At 45.7% G+C, this 24,731-nt stretch overlaps 1 protein-coding gene across 3 annotated transcripts in view; it reads right to left on the bottom strand.

Moving 5' to 3' along the window:
• Positions 1 to 762: 762 nt before the first annotated feature.
• Positions 763 to 24,731, bottom strand: part of STON1 (stonin 1) — a 62,094-nt gene continuing 38,125 nt past the window's right edge. For all 3 annotated transcript variants that reach the window (XM_075267026.1, XM_075267025.1, XM_075267028.1), the window contains exons 2-4: positions 7,968 to 9,854; positions 6,297 to 6,499; positions 763 to 1,060 (exon numbers count right to left, since the gene is read on the bottom strand). In XM_075267026.1, the coding sequence (XP_075123127.1) occupies positions 986 to 1,060; positions 6,297 to 6,499; positions 7,968 to 9,834 (2,145 nt within the window). In that variant the 5' untranslated portion in view covers positions 9,835 to 9,854 and the 3' untranslated portion in view covers positions 763 to 985. The remainder of the gene's footprint in view (positions 1,061 to 6,296; positions 6,500 to 7,967; positions 9,855 to 24,731) is intronic.

The raw sequence follows: 24,731 nt of genomic DNA on the forward strand, positions 1-24,731 counted from the left end.
TTATTGTAAAGTAATATCCCTATTGCAAACCTGAAAGCCTTCATAAGTCTTGTGGCTGCCATGAGAACACGTCGGCTCCTGTGACCTCACCATGTGGAAGCCGGCCTGCAACGAGAAAGGTATTGGGGCCAGCAGGAACAGAACTTTGGGAGAATCCTGACCTGCAATGCCCTTGATCAGAGTGGTGGCTATGGCGGCCGCCATCTTTAAAGACTTGGCATCCTCCATACTATTATGGCAGATGTTGGCAAGGGGAGAAGCTGTGTTCAGGTTCTTTCATGCAGTTTTTGAAACCAAAACCTATAATGGGAGAAAACCTATAAAGCGCAGCTGCTGCGCCTCCTCTTTTCCAATAGATGCCACAAACATAACTAGAAAATACAAGTTTTTTATTCACATGACCATTCCATTCTTGGCCTTATTCATACGACCACTTTAAAACACGAGAACGTCCATGAATGAACTCACAAGTCTATCAAAACAGACAAAGCTAGCGCCCGTCCATGTGAACAGACCCATTCACTCGTCTGGTTTTCAGAATGGCCGTCATACAGTCAGTTTTTCACTGTCATGTGAATAAGGTCTAACTGGAACCCAGATACTTGCAAGAAAGAGAGAAGAACCAGAGGCAAATTCTAAATTATTTTTTTATTATTTTTTTTTTTTTGTTTTAATTCTTTGTTCTTAGTTTTATTGATAAAGAGGTTAAACCAACGAATCACCGAAAACAACGAGCTGCGGCATATTTGTGTAGTTAAACGTAAATCGTAAGAACATTCTACTTCGGGTATGTTAGAATGAAAGTCAATGGAAATATTCAGTTACAAAGAATAAAATACATCTCTGATTCTTTACATCTGTACATGTAAGACAATCGTGAATATCTGCTGTATAACCTCCATAGGCTGAGCATGCTGGGAGTTGTAGTTCAATGTATAGAGGACCTCAGCTTGTCACTTTCTGTTATTTGGGTTTCCATCTTTTTTCATTGTGTTCTGCAGCCTCTGGTCTTGTCCATGTCTTCTCCGTCGGTGGGGATACGCTTCCTATCAATCTCCACCTGTATGAACAAGTAACACAATGAATAAGTGCAGGGCCGTCTCTGTAGGGTGCGGTCACTTTAGGATATGGCCCAACATGAAGATAAATGATCACCCGGTGACCTCCAATGAAGGAGAAACAGAACAATGCGAAACAAATATCATAGATAATATCATAGACTAATACCACGTGTGTGTCCCCGAGCTCCAGGATTTCTGCTGATATCACAATTCACAAGGAGAGATACTTATAAGTTAGGGCATCTAGAAGTAGTTCAGCGGCTCCAGCAGGTCCAGGAACATGGTTGTCAGCAGCTCACTGTCACCTCCAACTAACACAGGAACATTTCCATGCGGACAGAAAAGGTGCAAAACCTGCCCTCACATACTGACCACTGACAGGATAGAGATACCAAACTCTAACAGGGAATATCAAATACCAGGTACGTTCACCTGTAACACACCCAATGTAGTGTATGTAATAATATGCACCAAATGTCCCACTGAAAATCTGTATGTTGGAGAGACCGGACAGCAGCTTAGAATGCGGATGAATTCACTTCACCATACAATTAGAGAACGAAGACTGGACCTTCCTGTATCAAAACATTTCTGCAATGAGGATCATAATATCACCGATCACATGAAAATTTAAGTATAAACTTATGACCCTGCTTCAAACACTGGAGAAGGGGTTAAATCTGTCACATGGGTTTATGGCATCTTACAGAAATCACTGACCTGAGACCCTGAGAACTGATAAGAACCTGGAATTGTTTACATTGTTTCTACCAATGACTAATAACCCCCCTCCCCCCTTCCTCCTAGAATTCTATCCCTATGTGTCCTTTTGTACATAAATCTGCTCCTTCAGAAATGGTTTTTAAATTTACTTTAGAAAGGAGCCGAGAGTTCCAAAACGTTGTAATCTGTCATCTTTATTAGTCAGCCATTAATAAGGTATCAACCACTGAAGACTAGCAAGTTTTTTGTTTTTTTTTTATATATTTCCTACCCACTGGCTAACACGGTACGAGAACAAACATTTTCCTTTCCTTCCTTCCGTCTTCTTTCCCTTCCTTCCTTCCTTCCTTCCTTCCTTTCCTTCCTTCCGTTCCTTCCTTCTTCTTCCCTTCCTTCCTTCTTCTTCCCTTCCTTCCTTCCTTCCTTCTTCTTCCCTTCCTTCCTTCCTTCCGTTCCTTCCTTCCTTCCGTTCCTTCCTTCCTTTCCTTCCTTCCATTCCTTCCTTCTTCTTCCCTTCCTTCCTTCTTCTTCCCTTCCTTCCTTCCTTCCTTCCTTCTTCTTCCCTTCCTTCCTTCCTTCCGTTCCTTCCTTCCTTCCGTTCCTTCCTTCCTTCTTCTTTCCCTTCCTTCCTATTTCTCTATCACATCGTCTATCTCTCAGTCTCATACTTACCTGTATATTATAAATATTAGATTTTTTTTCATCTTTCATCTCTCGTCAATATCTTGTATAGTAAAATACCGCCCCATCCTGCTCCACTGTAGATAGCGGAGATAAAACTTTCTTTTTGGTAAGAGACCAAAGGGTTAAGTATTAACATTTCATCCCATTTTAGGTCACCATTAAGAAGCGTGGTCTGAATACTCCCAACGCCAGCAGTTTTGCCGAATGATATCATCTTTCAAAAGTGATGATTCAAGCGATTTCTGGCGACTGTTTCATTAGGTGAGCCGCGTTTCCGTCCTCTCCCACTGTTACATTGTGTCTGGCTGCGCATTCTCTCCTACCAGTCACAAGAGCTTCTATTAATACAATGTCTTAACCTCACCTTACATGACTTTTGTTACCTTATCCAGGGAATGGTCTAAACTATACGATATCTGTATCAATAGCAACAAGCGCAGGGACAACAGAGGAGACGTAGCAGTGGTAGGAGGCGGCAATTCGACAGAGAGCAAAAACACTGAAACTTGTGGCAATGTGTCGCCAGTGTGGGCATGTTAGGCGCTCTCTCTATTTTTGCCAACTTATGGTTTCCGTGCAAGTCTCGCAGCGTGTACTACAGTGCTTTAACCCTTGTAGGACTGCGTTTCTCAACCCTTTCAAGCCCGGTACCCTCTTATGGAAAAATGTCCAACAAATGGACATTGTGGTGCCTTGTCCTGTGACAGATCCTGCTCCTGATCTCATGCGACAAATAAAAACAGGCACACATAGTGAGCCACACAAATCCTCTTGCTTGTGGGTTACCTATGGCAGACACGCTAAAAATTCGGAAGGGTATTTTAGCTTCCAACCAGCTTTTTATGCATCAGATCATAGATTGGAAGCTATTTGTCTATGCAGCACAGACAACCCCCCGCTGTAGGGCAGACCCAACCCCATAACCCTGAGCAAACTTCTTCGGATTCCTGCCTGTGCTTGGCGGCCACTGTGGGGGGTTTGGGTAGCACTAACACCCCAGGAGCCCAGAACTTGAGTACTCCCTAAATATTCCACTTCCACAGCACTGGTTCTCAGCTATGATGTGTGCCCACTGAAACTATGCCATGTACCCCCACATTACTTTTCTCTATTTCAACATATTGTTTCCATATTACTTCTATATATCTTTTCTATGCAGTTTACATATTACTTTTATAAACTTCTGCATTTGGTTAAACTGCTGCAGCGAGATATCTTATGACAGAAGACAACAAATAACTAGAGATGAGCGAGTACTATTCGAAACTCACGTTACGAATAGCACGCACCCATAGGAATGAATGGACGCAGCCAGCACGCAGGGGGTTAAGTGGCCGTCAAAGTCTGCGTGCCAGCCGCTTCCATTCATTCCTATGGGTGTGTGCTATTCGAAACGGCCGTTTCGAATAGTACTCGCTCATCTCTACAAATAACCAATGAAAAAGTCATTGAAAAATGTTTTTATAATGACTGTTCATTTGTTGCCTTCTGTGATAGAAGGTTAAGGCGTCATGCACACAATGCTGTGTTTTTGACAACTAGCACACTGACCCAATCATTTCTGAGGGCCTTGGGCTAAACTCAGGACATGTCCTATTCCTCTCCGTATTGTGGCCCGTGTTCGCTGACTTCAGTGAATGGGGCCCTGAAAGCAGAGGTTGCATAAAGAGGTCATCCGTGTGCCATCTGTGCCCAGCTGCATGTACACATTTACACATGTACATTTGAATGATTGGCACACGGATAGTTTGTAACCTCGATTATCACATCGGCTACTTTTTGTCCTGGTAAATGACATGGCTTCACGACTGTTATAAATTTATCTATATTAAACTGTTCTTACCTGCAAGACAATCTCAGCTAATTGCACTAAAGCCCTGTCTGTTATCTCTCTATGTAAACACAGAGATACCACTGAGTCCATTCTGTACAAGCATCTGCATATTATCTGGTCTGCATAAGTGTTCTGTGTCCTGTTCAGCCAGAAGAGGTAGGAAAACAAATACACTCTAGGCCAGACCAGGGCAAAGCACGGCCCACGGGCCATATCCGGCCCTCTGACTGATTCAGTCCAGCCCGCACAGCTTGACTAGGGGGCGTGTCTAGGGAGGCGTGTCTTAGTGCCGGCAGGACAGTGCAAGAAGATGGAGACATGTGGTGTGTGTCCTAAGGTACTGAGAGGGGAATGTGAGATGTAGGGTGGAGAGTGTGTTTGTGTGTCTGTGTGTGTCTATGTGTTTCTGTCTGTGTCTGTCTGTGTGTGTCTCAGTAACCTAGGGGAAGAGATGGAAGGGGACTGTTATACTAGGGCAGAGATGGCAGACAGAGGGGGGGCATGAAACTGGGGCAGATGAAGGGGGATATGAAACTGAGGGAGAAATGGAGTGGGGACATGAAACTGGGGGTAGATGAAGGGGGCACTTAAACTGGGGGGACATTAAACTGGGGACAACTGGAGGGGACATTAAACCATGGAGGTAGATGGAGAGGGAGCTGTCTGCCTCTAGTTACCCCCAGTTTAATGTCACCCTCCAGCTACCCCTACTGTTTAATGTCTGCTTCCAGCTGCCCGATTTTAATGTCCCCCTCTAGTTGCCCCCAATTTCATGTCCCACTCCAGCTGTCATTCATTTATTGCCCCCCCTCCAACTACCCCCACTGTTTAATGTCCCCCTCCAGCTGCTCCAGTTTCATGTCCCCTCTAGTTTCCACCAGTTTATACTGGGGCACCAGGAGAGGGACCTAATACTGTGGGACAGTTGGAAATGCGGGGGCATATAATGTACGGGTGACCGTAGGAGGATTATACTTTGTGGGGTCACATGGAAAGATGATTGGGAATGGGCGGAGTCAACGTAGAAGTGGGTGGAGCTAAATTTGCTGCGGCACGGCCCTCTAGCATAGTTTATTTATTATGCGGCCCCATGGGAAAATTAATTGCCCACCCCTGCTCTAGGCAGTGTGCTGACATACTGAGATGGGAAAACCCCTTTAATCCAAATTGTCAATTTCCCAATTTTACACATGTTGGGAAAAAGAAAATCTAATATTTCGCAAAATTCTCAAAAAACGAGAGCTATGAAGGAATCCAGAAGTCAACACATTTCTCAAGCGGAGCTGAGGAGGATTGAGCAAGCTAGGAGTCAAGCGGCCTTTAGAGCAGCCGGAACGCCAGACCAAGTGGATCATTGGCGCCAACAACACGACCATTATATGACTTCCCAGCGAGCTGCTGAGATGCTGGAACAATCACAGGCACAGCGTGAGGAACAAGTTCAGCGGCAGGACAGCTTAAGAGCTGCCGAAATGCCGTGGCAGACGAATCATCGACAACAGCAATTTGCTGAATATAGGCGGATTATCGACGCCAACGCGAGCAGAAGCTAGTTATATATATTTCTTACATTATTCACATATCACTTTTATATATTTTTGACATGTTGTTTTTTTACACATTTATTGAACCGTTTAAGCGACAAGAACCCTGTGATAAAACGCCGGCCATACGTTGGTAAGATTGACCGTCCCAGTTGATGCTACGCAATGTTTTTATGTCTCGGTAACGTCTTGAGATCGCCGGTTGGCGCTTTCCTGCATACATTAGGTTGATGAGCACATTACAGATGACAGCCTTGTGAGGTTTCCGCGCATTTGCTGAACTATATGTCACTGAATCCCAGATTGATCTGAAAACCCCACAAGCAATAAAGTCCTGGCTGTCCGAATCTAATCAGAATGTCTAATGTTCCATCAGGTCTTCTTATGTCCTCCAATAACAATTTATACGTAATGTAAACCATTCAAACCGAATGTGGAAATCAATAATACCTGGATGTTGTAGCAAGTCTTCTGGGTGACGTGTTTATGGGGCTGGAGATCATTCTCGACGCCCATTGATTTCACCTCTGCACCAGATACACATGTAAACGGCATCATAAACTGCACATTTGCCATCGGATTCCAGTTGCGAGGTATCTCCTGGTCAGAGCCCAGCTCGAGCTTACAGGATAAACTGTGCGGCTGGTCAGGACCTTAAAAAAGAGCAATGGAGAAGGCGTTAAAAGAGATGTGATAGTGGTTGGGAATCTGAGATGTGTCTTTGGTTCATGGGTGTATAAAAATAAGGTTGTACATAATGGGGCATGCTCACTAAAACCTGCAGTGTTGGGTAGGAAATAATGGGGGGGATTCCAGCGTAGGATGCACTTAATCCATAATAAGGCTGTGCCCCATGATGAATTAGGCGATCCTCCTGGAGCAAATCTACAACAACCCCAAGTTGCGGCCTTGCAATAGTTATTGGCCCACATACAATATTTGTCAAATTGGAAAAATAACAATATAAATTGGGTAAGGCCCGATATCTTGAGCAGATCTTGAGATTTCAGGATCGTTCTTAAATTCCGATTTTCGATCATTTTTCAGCCGATCCCGATCATGAAATTTGCTCGATCACCGATTGGAATCCGATCTTTTCCGATCCCAATCGCTCAACCTTAGTTAGAAACTGTGCTGAAGTCTTAAGACAACACGTGGATATAATACAATATGTAGCATATGGGTACCCAATGGGACCATGTCAACTATGAGATGAGTCAGAGGTAATAGGGGTCATATACATGTCTCGTTTCAATCACTGTACAGCTCTCTGACAATGTACCTTTTGTGAAATGCAGCTTTAATAGTGGAACCTCAATAGTACTGGGGCAAACAATGGCAAATGCACCTCCAACAAGATGCAATGTTATCATAAAGAGACAAAAGGCAATTGGTTCAGTCCCAATGACCAGTGAATGAGGCCACGATTCCCCTGCTATAGATTGACATGCTAAAGGGGTCCTTGACCATGGACTGGTTCAGCCCACACGACATGATCTGGCCATACAAGAGTACATCTAATACTATTGTGTACTAAATAGAGTTGAGCCATCGGGAAAGATCGGATCCCAATCGGCGATCGAGTAAATTTCACAATCGGGATCGGCTGGAAAATCATCAGAAATCGGACTCTGAAATCTCAAGATCGGCTCAACCCCAAAAGTGACTCTTCCCATAGAGAAGCCTTGACTAGGGTTGAGCGATCGGGATCGGGAAAGATTGGATCCCGATCGGCGATTGAGTAAATTTCACGATCGGGATCGGCTGCAAAATGATCGGAAATCGGATTTTGAAATCGATCCTGAAATCTCAAAATCAGCTCAACCCTAGTACTAAACTATCACTATGCTCCTAAAGACACGTATAGGGCATATTGCAGGATGACTAGATAGTCTATGGGAAGAATATGCAAATCTGTCTCCCAAGATGTAAACAGGGAGACGTTATCCCCACAATCTAGATAGTCTCTGTAATATTCTTACGGTGGTTGTTCATAAATAAAGCCCAATGATAACCGTGACGTTACACGTGGTCCATTTTGGTTTCCAGTAGAAGAAGAGCACAAGAACCCTTCAATGCACTAAACACTGCACATTCAACAATGTAAAAATAGATATTTACTAGAATTTTTATCGGGAAGCCGGTCAATCTTCCACACCACAGCTTTGTATGCATTCTCGTATTTTGCAGTCCCGGTGGTTACTTGTATTACTGGTTCAGATTCGATCTCATACCCTGTACTAAGACAAGCCCTTCTATTCATCTTCGTCTTCAGAGACCTCTGCCGCTGTAGACTAACAGTCCAAAGTGCTTTCACCCATTCTGCAGGAACTGGGAAGTAGATACTAATATTCTCACAGTATTTCACCTGTGAAGGACCCGTCATACTACTGGACATGTTTAAGAAAACTTGGAGCTCCACGTAGGCTCCTTGTACCACGGCCAAGCTTCTTAGTGAAAACGGAAGCTCTTGTACATCACAAGGAACCTTAAAGCGCATGAGCTCAAACCGGCAGGCGTCCATCGGCGTGAACTTCACTAGCCGGGTCTTTTCAAACTCAGGTTGCTTAACACATTTGTGGAAATGATGTTCCGAAATTTCGATCAACTTCTTCTCCGTCTTCTTATCGAAGTAGTTCAGCTTTTGTAGTTCAACGTCATTCAAGGTTAAGAAACACTCCATGCCGCTGTTAATAAAACTAAGACAATACAACTGGCAGACCAGCACTTTGTCTCGTAGCTTCCCTTCCTTCGAGACTCGGCCCCAAAAATTGTCCACGATCTCCACCAGCATGTCAGGCTCTTCGTAAGTTCTCTTCTGTTTCGACACCGGCGAGAGCAACAAGAGGACCTCCTCCACGGTGGTGATAAAATCTGTCAAATCAGAATACTCTGTGGTTCCCAATTTTAACATTTGCTCAATTTCTGCCTCGTGAACCACTTCGGGTTTCGGATGATATTTCCTTTTTTCCACATAAGTTACATTTTCTATCTTAACAGTGTGTATTTTATCTGAAACTCCTAAGTTTTCGAGTTTTGGTTCTGAAAGTCTGCAGTATTGATGAAGCTGAAATTCTTTGAACGGTTTTTCAAGGCCCTTTTCATAATACATTTGCAGAATTCCACCAGATACAACTTTCAGGTAAATAGGTCCCCATTGCCTGGAAGACATCATGTTCTTTTTTTCTGGTATCCTTAACATGAAAGGCCACCCATCTTTCCTCTGACTTCTAAAGAGACTTTGTGGAATAAATGATGGGCTTTCACTTTCAGCGCAGACAGGCTGATGCTTCAAGTTGTCAGGCGGGTCAATCTTTAAGTGCTGGAGCCGTTCGCAGACATAACTGAAGGAACACTGGTTAAGACTTTTCTGGTTATTAGATGTTTCTTTTTCGGATATGTTAGATTCCTGTTTTGCAGGCGTTTTTTCTCTCGCTGTAGTGCATAAATCCTTTGTAGGACTGGTGGCATCGGTGTTCCAAAATGGGCTCGAGAAGGCGCAATCGTTTTGGAAGTGATCTAAATGGAAAACTGAAAAATGTCCCAAACTGTTATTACTTTTGTACGGAGAAGGATTCTGATGGGTGTCATTTGTGTCTAGGGGCGATGAAGTCGTTGGCGTCAGATTGGTGGATCCTTCAAACGATGAGCAATGGTGGTTGTGAGGCCTCTCAGTGATAGGGTACAAGTTAAAGGAGCCTTGTTTCGGAGTGCACGGCGTAGATGGGTTGTCCTTAATCGGAGTGCAAAGAGGGGAATTGCTTGGAGGACCGGGACTCATGAAGAAGTCAATAATTGGAGATGTGTGAGGGGTGGTGGAGTTGGAGGAAGAAACGCTAGTCGTCCGCTCATGAGACAGGCTTAGTCTAAGTTCGCTTGGTTTAGGGCTGTGTGCATTGTCATGAGGAAATAGCTGGGATTTCGGTGGAGACTGGAATGGATTTTCATCTTCAAAAGTTACCCAGTTATCAGGATTCGCTGAACACATTCTCCTCTAATTTTGTTGGCCTGCAAAACACAAAAAAAAAATATATACTGTTATTGTTTCACTCTATCACCGATACTCACAACTTGACTTAAAGGGGTTGTCTGGGATTTAGGGAAAAATCAGGGGTGGCCTGAGTGGATTTTAAAGGGGACCTTTCAACCCCTCCACCAATTCTAGTTCTTAGTATCTGTTAATAGTCTTCACTCATTCCAGCACAATTGGAATTTTCTGAGCCTTCACCATTCCCGAATTAGTTTTGGTGCCTGATATACTATTTGAGCTCTGTAATGTCAGGTGGGCGGTGTTAGGCAGGGGGCGTGATTCAGAGCTCCAATCAGAGGCGGCCAGTGTCAGAGCTCAGAATCATACCCCTCGTCCGCTCCTACCTGACACTGCCCACCTAACTGTACAAAGACTAAATAGTATACCAGGCACCAAAACTAACTGCATTGATTGCTCAGGAATGGCGGAGGCTAGAGGAAAAATTCCAACTGTGCCAGAATCAGTGGAGCTGATCCTATTAACAGATGCTAAGAACTAGTTATGGTGGAGGTGATGAAAGGTCTCACCTATTCCTACGTCTAGTCTAGGTCCCCGTTCCCTCCAGTGCCAGGACTCGTCACACTGGAAACAGAGAGGCTCCCATGTCTCCGTGACCAATCACTGGTCTCAGCAGTCACTGCAGAAGGGCTATGATGTCAGCTACATAACACTTGTTTCTTACCAATGACCACTATGGTCACTGATTGGTTTCAGGGGTCATTTGAGCTTCTCTGCAGCATGTCACCAAATGGGAGGGAAAGGGGACTCGAATTTGACAACGGAGCACCGGGGATAGTTACCTATGACTTTGTTGTTGTTTTTTTACAGCCACCCCTGATTTTATTCTAAATCCTGGACAACCCCTTAAAAAATCTGTTACTCTGCACATGTTCTAATTAAAGGGGAAGCCCATTAAGCGGGGCGCATTACGTTTTGGTCTTAATAATGTGAGCCCTGGCGGCTGATGTGTTGAAATTTTTAAGAGTTTCTGGTCGGGGACTGGCATAGACTTCAGGGATAACTCTCAGCAGTCTTCTCTGTGATCCCCACCCCCGGCCATGATGGCAGCCATCTTGGTTATCACCCAGCTTTTCAAGAAACCTATAGAGTATGGAACTGGTCCGGGACTGAAGAACATTTCTACCAGCTCAGCAGAAGGTGACAGCTCAGACTGATGTTTACTGGTGATGTATTCATTTTCCGAGCAATGCTCTTTAACGCTGCATTTTTCTAATCTTGTATTACTTGCAGCCCTGAATTCCAGCGCCTCGGGCCGTTTCCTCGGTCTGTCTTATTACAGTCTTGCTGCTCAGGCAGAATGACTATAGCTGCTAATTTCATGCCATACAATTTAGGGCAAAGTATTTCTTTGAGCTTTATTGTTAATGAACAATACATTTTTCCGGGAAGCCAGCACAAATTCTACGTATCGAGTAAACCGTATAGAGAAAGTTTCCTTCTGTATTCAGTTCTAAGCCCACATATAATTCTCATGTAATTATATGCCATGCCTATAGCATTTAAAGGGATATTATATTTTCTCACTGAGATTGCTACATAGAAATCCCAATCTATTTCAGATACTGAATTTCAAGGGAATCATTTCTAACCCTGCTGGAGAGCGTGTTTATATGTAAACAGGAACGGGAGGGGGAAGGGGAAAAAATCCATTTATAAAAACCTGTTTATCAGTTCTTTATAATGGAAAAGGAACAGACACGATAATGAAATGCCCCGGACACCCCGACATCAGAAACAGCCATATGCATAAATATTAACGCAGCTAATGTGGCGCCATTAATGGCCTGAAAGCTGATTTTCGTGAGCTATAATATATAAGACCAAAGGGTGTCATTACTTTCACGTACATAAAGTTGTGATGCATGAGCAGAGAAGCCAGACTCCATGATGGAATTTTTTTTTTTCGCTGTTGCAAAGTACAGCTTTCTGCTTAGGATTCCTGCTTTTACTTTATATATGAAAATTCTCCCCCGTCAATAATTTAGAGGCGAGTCTCTTGTAAATGAAACAGTGACAGAATGAGCGAAGAGACGGCGCCGGATCCTGCCGCACAGGAAAACCTCACTGCTCTAAAAATTTGGGATTTTTTTTTTCCTCTAAGCCTTATACACATGACATTGAAAAGCAGCACACAATGAAAGTGAATGGGCCTATTCACAGGTCAGTTTTTTTCAATATTAGAAACTTGTTTTGGAATATTTTACTATTGCTCGTGCAAATTTATTTGTAACTAAATAAGGCATTGCAAGCAGGACTTTCCCTATGCCATTCTGCAACTTTGTAGGTAATGTAAAATGCAACTTTTCTGGAGTGCAGGGCCCCGGTCTTAGGGTGTTGTTGTAACGGAGTCATGTAAAGATTTCCTTGTTGTACTGAAGTACTGAGATATCAACATACCTCCCAACTTTTGAAGAACTGAAAGAGGGACAAAATGTGTGGCGCGTGTAGCCCCTCCATCTCTGCCCCCAGATTCATGTCCCTCCATCTCTGCCCCCAGATTCATATCCCCTCCATCTCCGCCCCCAGATTCATATCCCCTCCATCTCCGCCTCCAGATTCATGTCCTCTCCATCTCCACCCCCAGTTTCATGTCCCCCATCTCTGCCCCCAGATTCATGTCCCCCCTCCATCTATCTCCCCAGTTTCATGTCCCCCATCTCTGCCCCCAGATTCATATCACCTCCATCTCCGCCTCCAGATTCATGTCCCCACATCTCCGCCCCCAGATTCATGTCCTCTCCATCTCCACCCCCAGTTTCATGTCCCCCATCTCTGTCCCCAGATTCATGTCCCCTCCATCTCTGCCCCCAGATTCATGTCCCCTCCATCTCTGCCCCCAGATTCATGTCCCCTCCATCTCTGCCCCCAGATTCATGTCTCCACATCATATATCTTATTTCTCCATGAACCCCCACAAGAGCACACCATGAGGACAGTATACAGCTGCATCCATCAGGATATAGATAAAGATGCGGTGTATCATTCAACTCTGATGTCATCAGCGTGAGGACAGAGGCCAAGGTGCAGGTGGTGGATGACAATGGCGTGAGTGAATAATGCCGCACTATGCTGTACGCCGCTATTACAGGTCCAGGGGAATAGTCACGTCATCTGAATTTAATTCATAGTATAGAAGCCTCAAAGGAAACAAAAGGCTACCGTGACAACAACCACACGAAATACAGATAACAAAACCTCCCCGTAATAATAGAGAGGGTTACTCAGGCTGCCATCAAGTATGGTAATGGAGGAAAGACACGGAATAGAGAAAATTATATAGATTTCATGGTATCAATGGTTTGTCTGTGCGTCAGAATAGATGTATACACACTATACATCCTACACTGAAGCAAGGCCAGCAACATTTCATTTCTGGGGCACAGGACACATCAAAGGCAGGACTGAATCACTCACTACCAGGCCTCCATATATGAACATGGCCGTCGCCTGGTCCCAAACAGAACCTGGATTAGTCACTAAAGACGATACAGTTCCAGATCATTGCAGTCCAGATTTTCTCTGCAGTAAGCCTGCACTTAGACACAGCAAAGTTATATACGCATACCTCCCAACTGTCCCGATTTCCGCGGGACATTCACGATTTCGGTGATGTGTCCCGCGGTCCCGGTTGGAGGGAGGACGCAGATCTGAGTTGAATACATACGCGACTAAAGCAAGGAGCTGTCACAGCTCAGCTCCTTGCTTTGCCGCTGCACTCCGGCTAGTGGCTGTGTAGGCGCGATGTGATGATGTCATGTCGCACCTACAACTGTGTTAGCGAGACTGCGGAGAGAGCGGCGGGGGAGCGAGGAAAAGGTGAGTTTAAGTGGTTTTTGTGTGTAGACATTGAGGTGGAACATGAAACAGGGGGCAGATGAAGGAGAGGACGGCATGACACTGGGGGCAGAGATGGGGAACATGAATCTGGGGGCAGAGATGGGGGAAGATTAATCTGGGGAAGAGATGTGGGGAGATGAATCTGGGGGAAGAGATGGGGGACATGAATCTGGGGGCAGAGATGGAGAGGACATGAATCTGGGGGCAGAGATGGGGGAACATTAATCTGGGGGGAAGAAATGGGGGGACATTAATCTGGGGGAAGAGATGGGGGGACATGAATCTGGGGGCAGAGATGGGGGAACATTAATCTGGGGGGAAGAAATGGGGGGACATTAATCTGGGGGCAGAGATGGAGGAGACATGAATCTGGGGGCAGAGATGGAGGGGACATGAATCTGGGGCAGAGATGGAGGGGACATGAATCTGGGGGCAGAGATGGGGGACATGAATCTGGGGGCAGAGATGGAGGGGACATGAATCTGGGGCAGAGATGGAGGGGACATGAATCTGGGGGCAGAGATGGAGGGGACATGAATCTGGGGGCAGAGATGGAGGAACATGAATCTGGGGGCAGAGATGGAGGGGACATGAATCTGGGGGCAGAGATGGAGGGGACATGAAACTGGGGGAGAGATAGAGTTGGGACATATCATTTACGGGTGACTGTAGGAGGATTATACTGTGTGGGGGCACATGAAAAATTAATGAGAATGGGTGGAGTCAACATAAAAGCGTGCGCCGCCCATTTTCTCCCTCTTTCGGTTCTTCAAAAGTTGGGAGGTATGTATTCTCCATATTACTGACCCCCCAGCACAGAATATATGCGGTGTAGCAGAGATTTTGCTGGTTAGACGACTTCATTCCGTCAGTATATATTTGATATTCTTTTCGTACACAGCGATTTGTTTTCCGCCGCTGAAATGCCCTTCGCAGAGTTGCCCTTTTTGTCCGCCGCGCGTTATTTTCCATTCCGTAAGATGTTCTGAAAGAATGAACTCCGATATAACAAATAACACCGCTTTTCTCCAAATTGGCATTAGTATGCACGATCCGCCGTGGTTTAATTGTAAGCCATCAGTGCAGTATAAGAATAAAGTAATAATAAGAAGAATAATTAAATCTAAATATAAAGCCCTAAAATGCACAGCAGATGTTATGACTTTGAAAACTTTGCATACAGCAACTAAAATTACAGCTCAGTGATCTTAAAGACACAACGCGCAGATGGGCCTGTACTGTAAGGCAGGTCTCTAGAAGACAGAAGGAGCAAGGCGCAGGATTATAGACTGAACTAGGAATGTATGTATGGAAAATACAACAGGCTCTAGAAAACTCCTCCTATTGTGCCACTTATTTATTTTGCTAACTTGTATGGCGCCATCATATTCCGCAGCGCATTACAAATATTGTCACTTATAGGGCTCAAAATCTACATTTCCTATCAGTAGGTCTTGGGAGTGTAGAGGGAAACCGGAGAGCCTGAAGGAAACCCACCCAAATACATGGAGAAGATACCAACTCCTTGCAGATACTCGGCTGGATACAAAACTAGGACTTCAGCGCTGTATTGACCACTGAGCCACTTGGTTGCCACAGCCTAGTCCCCTTGGTGCGCCATTACTGTCCCCTTGTATGTCACCTGTCCCTGTATGCAGTGGCACCAACTTGCGAGACCACTTTAGGCCAAGGACTCACGTTGCAAACGTCACAATAAAAAATGCTGCGTACACATCTGCAAAGTAGATGAGATTCTGGCTAATTCCATCCACACAGTGCAGAAAAAAAACCTGCAGTGGTTAGGGACGGGTTCACACCAGCGCCCAATCTCCATTTTGCAGGTTTCCGTTTTCTGTCGGCAGAAGATGGAAACCCGGCATTCAGTGTCCGCCGGTGAGCGCCCGTGAGCGTCTTCTGCTCTCTGTGGTGAAACCAGTTTTTTTAACTGGACACAAAGTCCTGCCTTTCCAACTATAAAAAAAACTAAAAAACGGATTCGCTGCGGAGAGCAGAAGACGCTCACGGGCGGACACTTGAAATGAATGGGTTTGAAAACCGCCTGCCGGTTTCTGTCTCCTGTCCAGTTTCTCGGGCAAGAAACGGAAACCTGCAAAACGGAGACTGGGCGCAGGTGTGAACCCGCCCTTATCCTGTGATTTCAGAAAACGTTTATGTTTTTGTAAAAAATAACGTGAAAAAAAAACGTGATGCGTTTCTGCATTTTTTGGCTACGGCCTACTACGTGGGGCCTTAGCCTTAGGCTCTATTCACACGGAGTAACGCCAGGCGTTTTTTTGTGTGTATTTTGTGTGTATTTTTACAGCTGTAAAAAGCAGCCTCCATTGAGTTCTATAGTAAAATACGCCTGTATTTTTACGTCCGTAATTTTACGGACGTAAAATTACGGATGTAAAATTACGGACGTAAAAAAACGCCAGCATTTTACTATAGAACTCAATGGAGACTGCTTTTTACAGCTGTAAAAATACACACAAAATACACACAAAAAACGCCTGGCGTTACTCCGTGTGAATGGAGCCTTAGAGGATACATCCAGCAGCAGCACAGTCCTAGATTTTGGAGTCAACCTTTAGCTAATAACCCCCCTCACCTATCCTAGACTATGAAGAAAGGAGGCCGCAGACCACCATTGTTAACCCCTTCACTTCACTACCCTTTAGTTTTTTAGTTATTAATATTATATTATAAATATTCTTTTCCTATTCTTCTTAAAGCTCGGTGTATTCTATAGTCTGAAAAATATGGCGTCAACTAGGCCTCAGTTATCAAAACCACCATCGCCCACAGCAACCAATCAGAGCTTGGCTATTATTTCTTAACCTCCTCTGGTAAAATGAAAGCTGTGCTGTGATTGGTTGCTATAGGCAGCACACAGTCTCTCTCTCAGTACAGTTAGGACTCCATTCACATCCCGTTTTTACATCCATTTGATTGATGTCTATGTAAACCAATGGCCGCTCACTTGTGTCTGGTTATAGATCCCAGTTTTTTTGCATGTATTAAACGGATGTGAAGAACGTGATGTCAATGGACACTAGGTTCACGTTAGCATTCGGCTTTCCGTTCTTCGGGTCCACTTGGGGACATGACACAAATATAACAGGAAATCCAAAGTCTGAAAGTTTTGTTCCACTTTTAGGGTGCATGCACACTGAGTAACGCCGGGCGTGTATGAGAGCCGTACACGCCGGCATTACAGCAGACTGCCGAACACTTCCCATTCACTTCAATGGGAGCGCTCGTAACAGCGGTGTTTACGAGCGCTCCCATTGAAGTGAATAGGAAGTGTTCGGCAGCCCTGCTGTAACGCCGGCGTGTACGGCTCTCATACACGCCCGGCGTTACGTAGTGTGCATGCACCCTAAGGGTGAGTTCACACTGAGTATACCCCAGCTTATTCTGAACGTAAAACACGTTCAGAATAAGCGGCGTATAAAGCAGTTCCATTCATTTCTATGGGAGCCGGCATACGAGCACTGCCCATAGAAATGAATGGGCTGCTTCTTTCACTACGAGCGCTCCCATTGAAGTGAATGGAAAGTGCTCGCGTGTATGGCTTGGCATGAGCAGAGCTAGCCGTATTTGTTTCAATGGGTTTTTAAAGCAAACCTCCAGTGTCCATATGTAGCCTCTCTGCCATGAAACCGTTTTTTGTTTGGTTTTTTCGCATGAACACAAAGTCGACCATGCAGGACTTTGTGCTTGTGCATAAAAACTGGTTTCAAGGCGGAGAGGCTGCAAATGGACACCGGAGGTTTGCTTTAAAAACCCATAGAAATAAATGAATTTAAGAACATCCTCAATGCATTACTTACAGTAGCAAAGGTGATACAAAAAGAAAATCACCATATAAGTTCACTGCAGTTACCTAAAGAAGTGGGGTGTTTCCCATGACACAAAATGGCATATACTGTAGAGGAAAGGCGTGCACGGGTGTCGTCCATGAAGGAAGACTCTCCTAAAGCCAATGCACAAGAAAGCCTACCTACAATTTGCCAGGACTCATGCTGAAAAAGATGAAGTCTACTGGAACTCTATAATCTAAAGCGATGAGACCAAGAGAAATGTTTTAGAACTGATGGCTTCCCAAAGGTGAGACGTACAAAGAATAATGCCTAATGGTGGTGGCTGTGTCCTTATGTGGGGCTACATGAACGCCGCTGGTGTCAGGGAGCTGAGTGTTACTGAAGGTATTGTGAATTCACAGATGCCACCATCACTCCATGCCATTGGTTTTCCAGCATGACAATGATCCAAAATCCAAATCTGAGTCCACTATTGAATTTCTAAAAAAGAACAGGGTGCAAGTGACTTAGTGGCCAAGTATGTCTCCTGATCTGAACCCAATCGAACACCTCGGAGCAATTCTGAAGAGACAAGATGAGCATCACTCTCCATCCAGTATCTAGACTCTAAACGAGGTCGTTCTTGAAGAATAGGAAAACTTAGATGTTGCAACGTGTTCATTCCATGCCTAGAAGACTAACTGCTCTCCACAAAAATCATGGCGGTCATACTAAATACTAGTTGTCAACGAATTTGAGTAAAATATGTTCTATGAAACCCAGTCTTGTCCAAATTTTGGAAATAATTCTTGTGTTCGGTGACACATTGTATATTGTTTCTGGAATTATTTTGTGCAAAACCACACATTGCACAAGAAAATTGAAATGTCTAAAAATCTGCACCGCTTTTGCATTTTCCCATAAAATTGAGCTCACTAGATTTACTATCTGATGTAAATGATTGGGTAAATGCACGCCAGCTCCAGCCTGTTATGTCAGTCCAGGTAGCTGCAACGGGGCTAAGGGATTGCAGTAGGGAATCTCGCCCTGCACTACTCCCACTAGCTATCCCGGTCCCTGCCTCACGGGTGTAGGTCGGCTGTTCTCAGGCTAAACCTGACCCCGACAGCTCCTCTCTCACTGACACCGTAGGCCTAGAGGGAAGTGGGAGAAGGAATGCCCTATAAGATCTCTAGGGACTGGAGACTAAAGGGGGTCACCCCTAACGAACAAGTGAAGCTGCTACTGACAGGGACTGACAAGGGTGTGCGCTGACTAACAACACAAGCAGCACACAGGAAACATGTAGGAAAGGAATTCCCCAAACCAATATGGGAAGGAACCGTACACTAGGAAACAAACACAGGGAAACTGAGTAGAAATCAAAGGATAAGGCAATTCACTCACACAGTCAATTATACACGGAGGGAGGATTGGTGAACACAGAAGGGAAAACACACAAACCAACTTGTTCACCCAAAACCTCCCAAAAACCAACCACGGAACTTCCTCTATCCAAGATAACCACCTACTCCTCCTGCTAAGGCCTAGCTCTGTAAAAGCGACACTCAGCACAGAACCATGGGAGGCATGGGTTTATATACAGAGTAGAGACCACTCCTCCCAGGTGCAAATGGGAGGACAGACTAATGAACCAGGAAATCAAGCTGCCTACCAACAGTGCGCACGTGCAAGTCAGAAGGTGTGCACCAATACCCACGACACAAAATACTCCTAACAGGATCCTCCCCTCAAGGAGAAGACTCCGGATTCTCTAGGAGCATCCTTCTTCGGGAACTCCTTGTGGAATTTCTCCACGAGTCTGGGGGCTGACATATCCGACTCCAGAACCCAAGAATTATCTTCAGGACCGTATCCCTTCCATGCCACCAGATACCGTAGCTTCCCCCGAACATATTTGCTATCCAGAACTCGGGATATCTCATACTCCCCGGACTCAGAAACTGGTGGAACTTTAACTGGAGACGTTCCCTTCTTGGCCTTCTTTAACAAGGAGACATGAAACACCCGGTTTATCTTCCACCTTTTAGGTAGTTGCAGCTGCGCCGCCACTTCATTTACCATCTTGATGATCTTAAAAGGACCCACAAACCTGGGACCCAGCTTCTTGCTAGGAACCTTCAACCTGATATTCTTGGTGGACAACCAAACCATCTCACCAGGGAAGAACTGCAACTCTCCTCTCTTCCTATCCGCCTGGACCTTAGCCTGGTGCGACGCCCGCACCAGATTCTCTCGGATACGGGACCATACCCCTTGCAGCTTTTTAGAAAATAGCTCCTCCTCCAGAACTGGGGACGAAATGGAAGAAAATACTCCGAAAACAGGATGTCTACCACCGGAGCAAAAAAAAGGTGTGGTACTTGTGGCGTTGGAATCATGGTTGTTTAAGGAAAATTCTGCCAGGGGAAGAAAGTCAGCCCAATTATTCTGATTCTCTCGAACAAAACACCTCAAAAACTGTTCCACATCCTGATTCTTCCTCTCTGTTTGCCCGTTAGACTCCGGGTGAAACCCGGAGGAAAACGACAGTGTAACTCCCAACCTGCTGCAAAAAGCCCGCCAGAATTTAGCCACAAATTGCGGACCCCTGTCCGAAACGATCTCCTCAGGAAGACCATGCAACCTTACAATTTCTTTAATAAATGACCCTGATAGTGTCTTGGCACATGGCAGCCTGGAAAACGGGATCAAATGGCACATTTTCGTGAAGCGGTCAACGACTACCCAAATGACCGTGAAACCCTTAGACACTGGAAGGCCCGTGATGAAATCCATAGACAGATGAGTCCAAGGTGCCTTAGGAGGTTCTAACGGATGTAGAAGACCGTGGGGACGGGTATGCGACGCCTTGGCTCTTGCGCAGACCGAACAATTTTGAACAAACTGCAAGACATCCTTACTCCACCCTGGCCACCAAAAATTCCTAGACACCAATCTCATGGTCTCTGAAACCCCCGGGTGACCAGCAAGAACCGACTCGTGACACTCCCTCAGTAGACTTTGTCGGAGAGTAGTTGGGACAAACAGCTTGTTTCTAGGTATCTTGGAAGGTGCAGCGTGTTGCGCTTCGATCAAGGCTTTCTCCAATTTCGTGCCCAATACTGCTACCACCACTCCATCCCCAAGAATAGTGGCCGGCGCCTCTCGTTCCTCCTCAGTCGACATATACCGGGATAAAGCATCAGCCTTAACATTCTTTGAACCCGGCACATAAGTCACGGTAAAATGGAACCGCGCAAAAAATAGAGCCCATCTGGCCTGCCGTGCATTTAATCTCTTCGCCGACCCAAGATAAACCAAATTCTTGTGATCGGTAAATACCTGGACTGGCCTTCTGGCCCCCTCCAGGAAATGACGCCAATGTTCGAACGCTAGTTTTATTGCCAGTAGTTCTCTATCTCCGATGTCATAATTCCGTTCAGAGGCAGAGAATTTCTTAGAAAAGAAGGCACAGGGATGCTTACCCTCCTCGAACTCCTGAGAAAGTACTGCACCCACCCCCACCGAGGAGGCATCCACCTCCACTCGGAAGGCCAACCTCTCATCCGGCTGTCTCAAAATGGGAGCGGAGGAGAATCGCTTCTTCAATTCTTCAAACGCGGCTAGCGCCTCTGGCGACCACTTAGCACAGTCAGCCCCCTTCTTAGTCAAGTCCGAGATGGGTTTCACAACCTCAGAAAATCCCTTAATAAACTGGCGATAATAGTTGGAGAACCCCAAGAACCGTTGGACCGCCTTTAGGTTCTCGGGTCGCGGCCACTCCAAGACTGCCCTGACCTTCTCAGGGTCCATCTCGAACCCCTTGTCCGATAGGATATAGCCAAGGAAACATAATTTATTGACCGCGAACACACATTTCTCCAGCTTAGCACTTAATTGGTTAACCCTCAGGAGATTTAAAACCTCTCTCACTCTCTCCCAATGAGTCTCCAAATCCGGGGTGTAAATGAGTATATCGTCCAGATAGACCACAACCCCCCTCCCTATGACGGCACTTAGTACATCATTAATAAAATTCTGAAAAAATGCGGGCGCATTGGTTAGACCAAAAGGCATCACCAGATTCTCAAAGTGTCCTAGGGGTGTGTTAAACGCTGTTTTCCACTCATCCCCCTTCTTGATTCTCAGCAAGTTATACGCCCCACGTAAATCTATTTTACTAAACCAGCGAGCTCCTGTAATCTGGCTGAAAAGATCCGAGATCAACGGGATGGGATAGGGATTCCGCACCGTGATTTTATTAATCTCCCTAAAATCCAAACAAGGGCGCAACCCTCCATCTTTCTTCTTTACAAAGAAAAACCCCACTGCTACTGGGGACTTAGATGGGCGAATATGCCCCACCTCTAGACTCCCCTCAATATACTCTTTGAGCGCCTCCCTCTCCGGAATAGTGAGATTGTACAACCTTGTCTTGGGTAACACTGCATTAGGTATAAATTTAATTGAGCAATCATAGGTGCGATGTGGTGGTAATGTCTTGGCTGCCCTTTCCTCAAAGACCTCCCTGAACTCACATATCTCTTGAGGCAAATTGTCTATAGACAAAGACATCACGGATATGGGCAGACATCGACCATTACACCCCTGCCCCCAAGAAACTACTGTCTCGGTCTCCCAGTTGATAATAGGGTTATGCTGCTTCAGCCAGGGCCACCCCAACACTACTTGTGCTGGTAATTTAGACAACAAGAACAAGTCAATCTCTTCCCTGTGGCCACCCACAATAAACTCCAGACCCTCCACCTGTTTGGAGATGACAGATTGCTGTAGAGGGGTCTTATCAATAGCCCACACCGGTATCTGAGACTTCAAGACCAAAGGACTCACCCTTAGTTGCTCGCAAAACTCTGAGTCAATAAGGTTGACTGCCGAACCACAATCAACCAAAATCCGGCACTTCTGCCCATTTACCCATCCATCAAGGGTCAACCCGGCAGTCTGAGTACAGGAAATATGCACACCTCCCTCCTTAGTAGGTTTTCTCCCCTTACTCTCAATAGACCTGGGGTTATTACCCTCCTTGGCGAACCATTCTCTGGAGGGGCATACCCTTGCTAAATGTCCCATTCCTCCACACACAAAACAGCGTACTGTGCGGGACCCTTCACTCTTGGGTCTAGCACTTCGCACAGTGGCCCCAATCTGCATGGGTTGGTCCCCCGGGTCCTCTCCAAAAACAGAGAATTGAGGAGGGCTAACCCCCCCAGGACTCTTGTCTCCACGCTCCCGGAGGCGCCGTCCAACTCTAATTGCCAGCTGCATGGCCTCATCTAGATCTCCAGGAACAGGGTGAGAAACTAGATGATCTTTAACCTGGTCTGAGAGCCCTGTCTCAAACTGACTAAGTAGAGCGGGGTCATTCCAGTGTACTTCTGCTGCCCACCTACGAAACTCTGTGCAATATTTCTCTATAGCGTGATCCCCTTGCACCACACGTCGTAGGTTATACTCAGCCGTGCGTACCCTGTTTGGGTCGTCATACAGTAACCCCATTGTGGAGAAAAACGCCTCTACAGTTAGTAAGCAAGCTGAGTCGGCTGGTAACGAATGTGCCCAGATGAGGGGATCATCTCTCAATAAAGTAATAATAATCCCAACTCTCTGTACCTCAGAACCGGAGGAAAACGGCCGTAGCCGGAAATACAAAAGACAGTCCTTTTGAAATCGGAAAAAATCTGACCTCTTACCTCGGAAGGGTTCAGGTAAGCTGACTTTTGGCTCCAGAGGCCGACCCACAGGGGCGCTACTCACCTGCCTCTGTATGCCCTCCACCTGAGAGGCTGTGTGTTGAGCCAACTGCTGTACTTGAGATACGCCAGAAGCTTGGATGGCATCCATTCGTAGCTTGATCCCCTCCATCTCAGTGGAGATCTGCTGCACCGCCTGGTACAACTGTTTCAGGTCCGTCATAATGCAAACGAACCCTTTTTTTTTTTTTTTTTTTTTTTTTTTTTTTTTTACCGGCTGAGTGTACTGTTATGTCAGTCCAGGTAGCTGCAACGGGGCTAAGGAATAGCAGTAGGGAATCTCGCCCTGCACTACTCCCACTAGCTAACCCGGTCCCTGCCTCACGGGTGTAGGTCGGCTGTTCTCAGGCTAAACCTGACCCCGACAGCTCCTCTCTCACTGACACCGTAGGCCTAGAGGGAAGTGGGAGAAGGAATGCCCTATAAGACCTCTAGGGACTGGAGACTAAAGGGGGTCACCCCTAACGAACAAGTGAAGCTGCTACTGACAGGGACTGACAAGGGTGTGCGCTGACTAACACCACAAGCAGCACACAGGAAACATGTAGGAAAGGAATTCCCCAAACCAATATGGGAAGGAACCTTACACTAGGAAACAAACACAGGGAAACTGAGTAGAAATCAAAGGATAAGGCAATTCACTCACACAGTCAATTATACACGGAGGGAGGATTGGTGAACACAGAAGGGAAAACACACAAACCAACTTGTTCACCCAAAACCTCCCAAAAACCAACCACGGAACTTCCTCTATCCAAGATAACCACCTACTCCTCCTGCTAAGGCCTAGCTCTGTAAAAGCGACACTCAGCACAGAACCATGGGAGGCATGGGTTTATATACAGAGTAGAGACCACTCCTCCCAGGTGCAAATGGGAGGACAGACTAATGAACCAGGAAATCAAGCTGCCTACCAACAGTGCGTGCGAGCAAGTCAGAAGGTGTGCACCAATACCCACGACACAAAATACTCCTAACACAGCCTAGTGGAGGGTGCACTTCATTTATGGGGAGGCGCCTTGTCATACATGAGGCACAGCCTGTGTCCGCTCTGGGGCCATACTCACTAGCGATGCGTATTCTCCTGCAATGTTTTTTTTGCTGTAGCCGCTACGTGGGGCGTTACCCTAACCGTGACCCTTTGTACATACGGACCATAATACTGAATTTGAATAGAGGCCCAGCAACTTTCCATTAGGTCTCTGCTACTGACATTAAATGACATTATCGATATCGGGGGCACCATGCACCCCTTACCACGTGCTATTATACTGGTGTCTGCATTTATTTCCTACATGGTCATGACATTCCTATAACATTTACAATCCCAGCCATGTTAGTAACCTTAAAAAATAGCCAGAAATTTGTATCATCTACATCAACAAGTTACCACATCCTTAAATCTCATCCTAAATTC

This window comes from Leptodactylus fuscus, chromosome 3 (genome assembly GCF_031893055.1).
Source record: "Leptodactylus fuscus isolate aLepFus1 chromosome 3, aLepFus1.hap2, whole genome shotgun sequence".
NCBI lineage: Eukaryota > Metazoa > Chordata > Amphibia > Anura > Leptodactylidae > Leptodactylus > Leptodactylus fuscus.